At 44.7% G+C, this 9,807-nt stretch overlaps 1 protein-coding gene across 3 annotated transcripts in view; it reads left to right on the forward strand.

The window, feature by feature from the left end:
- Prkn (parkin RBR E3 ubiquitin protein ligase) overlaps positions 1–8,152 on the forward strand; it is a 1,229,219-nt gene extending 1,221,067 nt beyond the window's left edge. For all 3 annotated transcript variants that reach the window (XM_046449311.1, XM_058580947.1, XM_046449313.2), the window contains 2 exons: positions 9–126; positions 5,934–8,152. In XM_046449311.1, coding sequence (XP_046305267.1) covers positions 9–126; positions 5,934–6,046 — 231 coding nt within the window. In that variant the 3' untranslated portion in view covers positions 6,047–8,152. The remainder of the gene's footprint in view (positions 1–8; positions 127–5,933) is intronic.
- The last annotated feature ends 1,655 nt before the right edge of the window (positions 8,153–9,807 follow it).

Genomic DNA, 9,807 nt, shown 5'->3' on the forward strand with positions numbered 1-9,807 from the left:
CCCACCAGGCCTACAGGGTGGATGAAAGAGCCGCAGAGCACGCGCGCTGGGAAGAGGCCTCCAAGGAAACCATCAAGAGGACCACCAAGCCGTGCCCTCACTGTGGGGTGCCCGTGGAAAAAAACGGTGAGTCTGCGCTGGCCGGGGGAGGATGTCCTGTGCTCTTGCTGCATGGCTGCGCCCTCGGGGCTCTGGGAGGCGCACACCCGTCATACCTGCCCCGTCCATCCTGGGGGTGGCGCCTTCCATTTAGAGCCCTGGCAGCCAGCGCCCTGGAGCCCCTTCTAGACGCGCCCCGCTTCTGCCAGTGGCCGGCCCCCGGTGCCAGCCCAGGCGAACACCAAGCCCAGGCGCGGCTTCCCCACGTCCGCTCTGAGCGGCGGCTGCGCCCTGGTGGGTAGAGGGCACACCCCGGGGCACTCGGTCCCCCTGCCCCAGCTGTCGTTCAGCAAGCACATGCCACCCAGCTCAGCGGCAGGAGCAGGCGCAGCGCCGGCCAGGTTCCCACCGCTGAGCAGCGGAGTCCTGCAGAACTCAGCCCAGCCTGGACCATTCCCCGTGGGCAGGACGCGTGGGACAGGGAGGACCTGCGGGTCCGGCCCACCTCCCCTAGGCTGCCCGCAGGCACCGGGAGCACAAGGGAAAGAAGGGGCAAGGCCTTCACAGGAGGGGAGGTGGTGGCTATTGAGGGACAGGGCCAGCACTCAGAGGCGCAGGGATTTTCAAAACGAATTCAATACTGAGGCCATTTTGCTAGGATTAAGGAACTTTTGTGTACATTTTGTTGTTGTTTTGTTTTTAATATAATCCTCAAAGTTGGTAAATTCCAGACTTCTCTGGAAACCACTTGGCAATACACATATGTAAAGAAATTAGAGTGTCTCTGTTTTTTGACCCAATAACCCTAGTTCTGGAAATCCATACTAAAAATACATATGCACAGGTACACACACATACCACATACATGCATGCAGGTACCACATATCCATGTGTATAAGCACGTGGGATATGTGTATGTGTATGTATATATGAGCGTGTATCTGTGTTATGTGTATATGTGCAAGATATTGTACATGTGTGTTTGTGGTGTATGCAAATGTGTATGCATGTGTATGTGTTTGCAGTGTCTGTATATGGTATATTTTATGTGGGATGTGTGTCTGTGTGCTGTGCATGTGTATGATGTGTGTGGTATGCATGTATATGCTTATGGTCTGCAGTGCAGGTATGTGCATGTGTATGTGTTGTGTGTACCTGTGTTGTGTGGGGTGTATGTGTGCACATGTATATGCATATATGTCCATGTATGTGGTGTATCTACAAATGTGTATATGGTGTGGGTGGGTGTATGTATGAATGTGTATTTGTGATATGTATATGTACATGGGGTATGTGGTGGTATGTGTCCATGTATGTGTGTGTATTTGTGTATATGGTATATGATGTGTGTATGATGTGTATGTGGTGTGTTTATGTCTGTATATGCATTGTGTATATGCTTGTGGTATGTGTATGCATGTGGTATATATGTACATGTATCTTATATGTGTATGCATGTCATGTGTATAGGTGCATGTGTGTGCATACATGTGTATGCAAACACATGAATATGTGTATGAGTATGCATGTATGTACACTGTTGTGCATATATATATATATGATGTGTCTTTGTGATGTGTTTGCATGTCTACTGTGTGTACATAGATCAGTAGTGTATATATTATGTGTTTGCAAGCATGTATATATGTATGTGGTGTGTTCATGGTATGTATAAATGTGATGTGTGTACATGTGGGAATGTATATTTGTATGAGTTTTATGTGTATGGTGCATATACATTACATAAGCACAATATATATGTGCTTTTGGTGTATCAATACATTATGTAAGCTTGGGATATATGTGCTGTGTGTATGTATGTGTGAACATGGGGGCACATTCACATACACCACATGTAGAAACACACCTTACAGATACATGCATTTATGTACATGCACATACCACATACACATACACATACCACATGTACATACACCATGCACTACATACATACACACATGCACAGACCCCACATATACACCACATGCACACACACATTTATACACATACACCACAGACATACAAATGTACACACAACACATATATGCCACACATGCACATACACCACATACATACTCAAATATACATACACACATGCACCTACATACATACCACATACATACACAGTATATGTACCACAAAACATACACACCACAAACACATACACTCTTACACAACACACACCCATATGTATAAACACCACATACATGCATATGTACGCTACATGCATCCATGCATGCATACACCACTCATATACACATAGACACACATATCCATATTACGTATGCACATACACATCAGCACACACACCACATGCATACCCATATGCACATATATACCAAAAGCACAGTCATACACAGCCACATACACACATGCATATGTACACACATCACATATATTAACACACTCCCGTCACATTACACACATACACACATGCCACATACATGTACACATCCCCAAACATACACAGCACACCATGCACAGAACATGTATATAGAAATACAAATGCCACAAATCTACATAGACCACACACACTGTACATACATATACACCATATATAACACATAGGCATGTTCATACACATGTATACACTCATGTCACATACATAGACACATATGTCCACATGCCACATGCATGTCACATGCACACATACACATATACATGCTTATACACACCACATGCATACGCACATGCTCATATATCATATCCAAACACATATTGCATACATACACTGAACACATATGCATACATCCATACACCACACATGCACAAACATACACATATACATGATTATACATACGTACACATGCCCATACGCACACCACATTCATACACACATGCACATATATACCACATATAGACATGCATACCACATGCATGCATACTCCACAAAACACACACATACATGCATATACATGCACATGTATCCATACATATGCCCAAACACACACCACTTACATACACATATGTACACATACACCACATTAAGCACACCAGATACATAGCAAAAATACACATCCTCATGCATGTATGCATGCACATGCCATACATGCATATTTATGCACATGCACTCATGCACAGCACACACATTACACATAACATGCACACACTACACCTGCAAACACACAGGCATGCCACATACACATATGCCAGACACATGCAAAACATATACCACCAACATAGACATGCACAAGACATGCATCAAAACACATGCCACACATATGCACATACATGCACAGTGCATACACACATGCTGCAGATACATGCACATGCACACCACATACATGCACATACGCATCTGCACACACCACCTGAAAATACACCATACACCAAAAAAACATAAACAGAGGCACCCATATAATACGTACATAGACACATTTACATACCACATATCCATACACACATGTGTGCCCTTACATGTTAGGCAAAAACTGCTAATTGCAGTATTATTTATGTTAGGAAAAACCCAGAGTCCTCTAGCTGTGGCCTCAGAATGAGAAAGCTTGGTTTGCCATATGAAGCCCTGGGAAGCATCACGCAGCCCCTCCCTGCTGTACCACAGGGGCTGAGAACACAGACTCTGGGTTCCCAGGGGCCTTTGGGGGTCTGGGTCTGCTGTGTGCTGTGTGGCCTTCTGGGCCTTATTGTCCTCGTCTGTGCCATGGGTTTATACCAGAACTTGCCTGAGGGAGGTGTGCTTTGGGCTTCTTAGCGAGAGCCCAGTTGCTCTAGTGTTAATCACTGCAGTGTAGCCAAGGGTGAAGCTTCGTTACCGAGGTCTCCTCTAGGTCTGCCCCACATTCAGCAGAATCTTAGGAAGAGCTCTCCTTCAGTGACACTGACAGGAGAGCCGTTTCCATGTAAATGTAGACAGAGTGACATTTACACTCTGGGCACATGCTCCTGGGATACCCTGCGGGCCCCAGAAATGTCCTTGCTTACTCTGTCTCACACACACAGGACTCTGGCTCCATTCTCTGACCAGCGAATGCCTGTTGCCGGGTACATTTGCTTTTAGGTGGCTCCGGAGCTTCAGTTCACTCATTAGAACCCAGAGGAGGAGCCGCTGGCCGGAGCAGGGACGGCACCTGCAGGGGCTGGGGCCAGTCAGTGGACAGGACTCACTGGGAGGAGGCTGTGGTCCCTTCATACCAATATCTCAAATCTGTGTGCACCTGTCAGCACCTCCCAGCTGGTATTTATGATCATGTGTCACCTGCCAACAGGGGCTGTTCTGAGAAGTGTCCTCAGACCACTTTGGCGTTGTGTGAACATCCTGAGCGCACCTTCTCAAACCTAGACAGTGTAGGTCAGCCACAGGAGGCCTTGGAGCCACAGACTGCTTTACAGTAAGCAGGAAAGCACTACTAATGCCATCCCCTCCTCCACTTCCTGTCCTGCTCTGTCTGCCGTTGTGATTCTAGTTTTGTGATTTGTTACGTTAGGATTCTGGTGCATTAAAATTTTGATGTAATAGGAAAACATTCTTATTGTCATTTAGAATTACTTTAAAAAACACTGAGTTTTAATATATTGCTCAATTATTCTATTTGATATTTCTGAGAAACTAAGTGGTTTTAAAGCACCACACTATTTTATTGGATTATTTACATCATAAGGTACAATCATTAAATATGTTGTTGAAATGACACTCTCCAAAATGGGAAGTATTAAGATAAAAATGTCATCAATAAGTTATCTGATTATTTTTTCTACGGTAAATTTTATTTGTTTTTATATGCAATTTTTATGATCTTTGAAACAAACTAAAAGAAGCAGAAAGTAGAGGACTTTAAATGTATCCAAGTTATCCTAAGGTAAATGCCTGTGTCTACATATTCATACATATTTTCAATTAGTGGAAGTTCTCAAACTAGTTTTCTAGGAAAAATGAGACAGTACTGAAGCAATTACGTGGCCATTAGTGGGAGAGCAGAGACACTTACAAGATAATTGGTAAATTGAAGAATGGAGTGCTCAATGCCTCGCAGAAACACTGCATGGCTCCCGTGTCCAGGAAATCAGTGCGCAGCCGTGGTCTCTGTGCAAGGCTGCACGCACACGGCTCGCTCCACCTGAGGCAGAGCTGGTTTCTGCTCCCCAGAAGCCAACAGAGACAGCGTTTAACACCTGGGGGAGCCAGGCATCCCAGAGTAGGACCCAGAAAAGAGGCAGAAGAGGCAGGCCCCGCTCCAAAACCAACCGGAACCTCACGGACCTCGGTTACTCCCAAGCAGCAACAGTGAAAAGCACTTCGCCTTGAGAAAAGTCTACAACCAAGTTATCCTCTGAGTTTTTGAGCAGTAAATGAGTCATCAGACCCCTCGCTAGCTCCTTTGTGTCCTTCTCGTCCTAAATTAAATTTAGAATAGCATTAAGGGACGTATTCCCTGTTAGAAGTAGTATACTGTCCCAATTCCTGTTTTATGAATTTTGACAAGCTAAGTATCTCCAAAGAAATGACAAAAGTAATCATAACATATTATTCTATGTTAAATTATTAAGTGCATTTAATGTATTTAAAACATTGAATTCAATATATATTTAAATTTATTTAAATGAGGAATTGACTGTGAAACACAAAGCACTTGTCTCTAAATCCCATTTCAGGAAAAACAGGTAAGCTCAGATTTACAAATAAAATCTGCCGTGGGTGGAGGGGTGCTATTTGCTTTGCCTCCTCAAGAGCGTCCCAACGTCAGAGCGCCCTCCCTGCTCTCCCATTCCCTCCCCCTGCTCAGACTCCCTACATTCCTACTCCTACTCCCTGTGGCCTGGGGCGTGTTCTCCAGGCTGCTGCAGACCCACCGTGGCTTGTCCTTTGTCGCTCGCAGGAGGATGCATGCACATGAAGTGTCCGCAGCCCCAGTGCCGGCTGGAGTGGTGTTGGAACTGCGGCTGCGAGTGGAACCGCACCTGCATGGGCGACCACTGGTTCGACGTGTAGCCGGCGCCGCGGGCGCTGGGCCCTGGCCACGCCCCCCTCTCGGAAGCACCCAGCGCCCTGCCTTCATTTTCTACTTCACGTTTCTCTAAACACATCTCACACACATACACACACTCACACACGTGAACACAGGCTTCAAGGTCTCCCCACAATCACAAAAGCAAAATGACAGAGAAAGCTGCTGGATCTCTTTTACTACATCCATGAAAAACAGCAGAGCCAATCCCAACACCAGCAAGAGGTCTTTCCAGGCCTTAGAATTATGCCCAGAGTAAAGTGCAGCCCGTCTATGCTGAATAATCCTTATTCTTGCATGGATTCAAGTCAGGCTGGCTCGGCACAGGGAGCAGGTCTCCAGATCAGTTTCCTGCGTTCTACTTTCAACAAACACAGGGGAGGAGCCGCTGGCAAGGTGGGGACAGCTCCTGGGGACTGTTGCCTGAGGGGGCCTCTGCAAGGTGGACTGCAGGGACTCTCAGAACTGAGTTCCTGGCTTTCAGAGCAACATTCAACATTTAACTTTTCAGAGAGCATCCAGTCCTCAAAAAACCCCAGGCAGTAGTAAAAAATATGTGTTTATCCCTAAGAATTCTATCTTTATAAATTGTGCTGATGAAATAGCAACTATGCACAAATCAGCTTGTCAACTAAGTGAGAAATTATGAAAGCCAATTTGAATGTTGAATGTTTAAATTACAGGGAAGAAAGCAACACTTAATGTGCTTTCATTCCATTTAATTATTTGCTACTTTAGAAAGAAATCGCTTATCTGAAAATATTACAAAATCTATCGTTTGATTTTTAAGTATTCATTTTGCAGCTTGGAAATTAGCTTGTGCATTAGGCACTACTGTAAATTTAATGGATAAAGGGCTATAAAGGAGACATTTTCAAAAACCATTTCATAGTGGTATTGAATGCTAACAAAAGTGCAGGTTATTAAGTAGAATCTTTAAAGAAAGAGCCTTTCCAAGGCGTCCAGATGAAAGCATTTCTGACCCTCTTCATTAGAAGGGTGCAGGCCCCATGCGTCCCCACTCTCCTTCCACTGCTAGCCCCAGGGAGCCATGCATGGGCGGCCAGCTCCTGCAAGGAGAGTTCTTTGCGTAGGACAAAATAAACTCACTTATTCCTCAGGTTACCTGCATCAAATTTGAGTGTTGGTCAGATTTTCAACTTTTCTCTTTTGGAGGCAAATGCAACACATAAAAAAAAAAATTCTCTAGATACTGTGAGACGCATTTTCTACTGCAAAAATGGAGGTGAGAAAACACAAGAGCTGCCTGTTGACAGCTCCTCAGGAAGACCGTGAATGTACCTGAGGGCAAAGGAGTTCTGGCACGGGGGGCCCTTCTGGGTTTGGGGAGCTGGAAATTCTAAACTGGTCACCAGTCCTCTCCTCCTAGGTGGGCTCCCTGTGTCCTTGCTGGTGGGAGGAGAAGGGGTTTCCGAGGTCACGTCCCAAGGACCTTCTTTCATGCTCCAGGGAGCATTCTGCCCTCCACCCCTCGCGGGTACTGTGCCGGGACAAGACAGGGCAATGACGTCCATGTGCACAGCTGCTCCAGCATGTTCAAGGCCACAGGGAGGTCCGTGGCCGTGCTGAGCCCCGACCACAATCAGGACACATGTCACTGACAATCCCAGCCAATTGCAGCTCCTTGCGCCAACTCAGGGTGACACCCCAGATGGCATCGCCTGTCCTGTGGCACATGGGGCACTTTGTATCAGTCTTAGCTTTTTCTTTGTGATGCTCTCATTATTGCTTCTTCCAAATCCACGTAGTGTGTTGGGTTTGCCACCGTGAATTGCAGGTACCGTAGCAGCCCCTGGAGCTGTTCAGCTGTTGAGCATGGTCTCCTTTGTGGTGATTTTTTTTTTCCAGAATAGAATAGTGATTCTTAAAATAACTTAAAGGAAAAATAGGCACTGAGTATGAACATGAATCACAATATTATTTGAACACGAACACTGTAATAAAATATAGCACAAGAATGGAAGTAAGATCTTTGCGGAAAAATCTTTATTTTTTTCTGAAATGTGTTAAGAAATATCTGACAGGTATGTCTGCGAATGTGCTTAATTGTCAATAAAAGTATCCTAAGAGCTCTTGGGTCTGTCTTTGAGGGTATGTTTTGCACAGGAGGCGAGGGAGGAAGCACAGATTGTGTTTTTTTTTTTTTGGGGGGGGGTACCAGGGATTGAACCCAGGGGCACTTAAGCATTGAGCCAAATCCCCAGACTTTTTATTTATTTATTCATTCTAATTAGGCATGTATGACAGCAGAATGCATTTTGAGTCATTATACACAATTGTAGCACTTTTCATTTCTTTGGTTATACGGGAGGTAGCGTCACACTAGATGTGCAGTCACACATGCACCTAGGGCAATGATGTCCCTCTTTTTCCCCCATTTTTTATATTTTATTTAGAGGCAGGGTCTTGCTGAGTTGCTTAGGGTCTCGCTACATCGCTGAGGTTAGCTTTGAATTTGTGATCCTCCTGCCTTAGCCTCCCAAGCTGCTGGGATTACAGGTGTGCGCCACCGCGCCTGGCATTAGGCAGCATTTTTGAGGGTTACTATTGAGCATAAAATCTTCACTCAGTACTTTTCCCTGTTAAGTTTCTTTGCATTATTTTTTTATAATAAAATAATTGTTACTTATTAATGCACATTTCAGAAGCTAAAAAAGGTGAAAAGGAGAATAAAAACCATCTAGAAATAATTATTTTGCTTCTTATTTGCACTTAGGAATGCATGGTATCAATGGGCTCCTAAAATGAGCATTTGGGGGGCTTCATCATGGCCTGCATTGTATATGCTAATTAATGAGTTTCTTTTAAATTTTCAAACCCAATATAACCATTCACAAGTAATGCAGTTATTAAACAGTATAGATGTGGAAACGATTGTGTGACATGCACAAACGTTTACACTAGGGCTGAGGGTTTGGCCCAGTGGAGAGTATTGGCCTAGCATATGCAAGGCCCTCGGTTGGATCCCCAGCGTTGGGAAAAAGGAAGAAAACAACAGAAATGTTTGCAATAGAATGTTGAATGGAAAGCAGTACCAAAACTGCATGTTCACTATAATTGCAATTATGCAAAAATAAATAAATTCCAAGAAATAAACAACTGGAGACTGCTATGGTCAAATTGTGTTGCCCCAAAGTCTTAGGGTGAAATTCTGCCCAAGGTGACGTGTTAGGAAGGGGCCCTTGGGGGATGAAGTCATGCGGATGGAGCCCTCACGAATGGAAATAGTGGCTGAGAGATCCCTCACCCTTCACCATGTGGGACCAGATGAGAAGACGCCACCGGTGAAACAGGAAATGGACCCTTACCAGACTGGGAGCCTGCCAGCACCTTGATGTTGGACTTCCAGCTTCCAGAACTGATAAATAACCTTGTGTTGTGTGAAAGAAGCACAGTTTATGGTATTTTGTTATATCCACTAAGACGGAGGATGCGTTACAATAGAGTCTGCTCTGGTTGATGGAACTCTATGTCAACTTGACTCATCTCTGCTCTTCAGGGTTTGGGGCAGTATGAAAATATCACTTTAAAATGAAAAAAGATTTTTAAATGTCCTGTGACAGTTCAAGGTGCCCTACCACATGCAGTTACGCAGCAAAGATCTTCCCTCACTCGGTCTGTTTGCTGATTATGTGAACTTCACTAGATTCATGGTGAAACGTGGTGAGATATTACACTGCCCGGTCAGAGGAATGTTACCTGGTGACTCTGGCAAGGGTGGAGT

The sequence above is a fragment of the Marmota monax genome, unplaced genomic scaffold (assembly GCF_021218885.2).
Source record: "Marmota monax isolate L192 unplaced genomic scaffold, Marmota_monax_Labrador192_F-V1.1 WCK01_AAM20220418_F8-fsc00083, whole genome shotgun sequence".
Lineage (NCBI taxonomy): Eukaryota > Metazoa > Chordata > Mammalia > Rodentia > Sciuridae > Marmota > Marmota monax.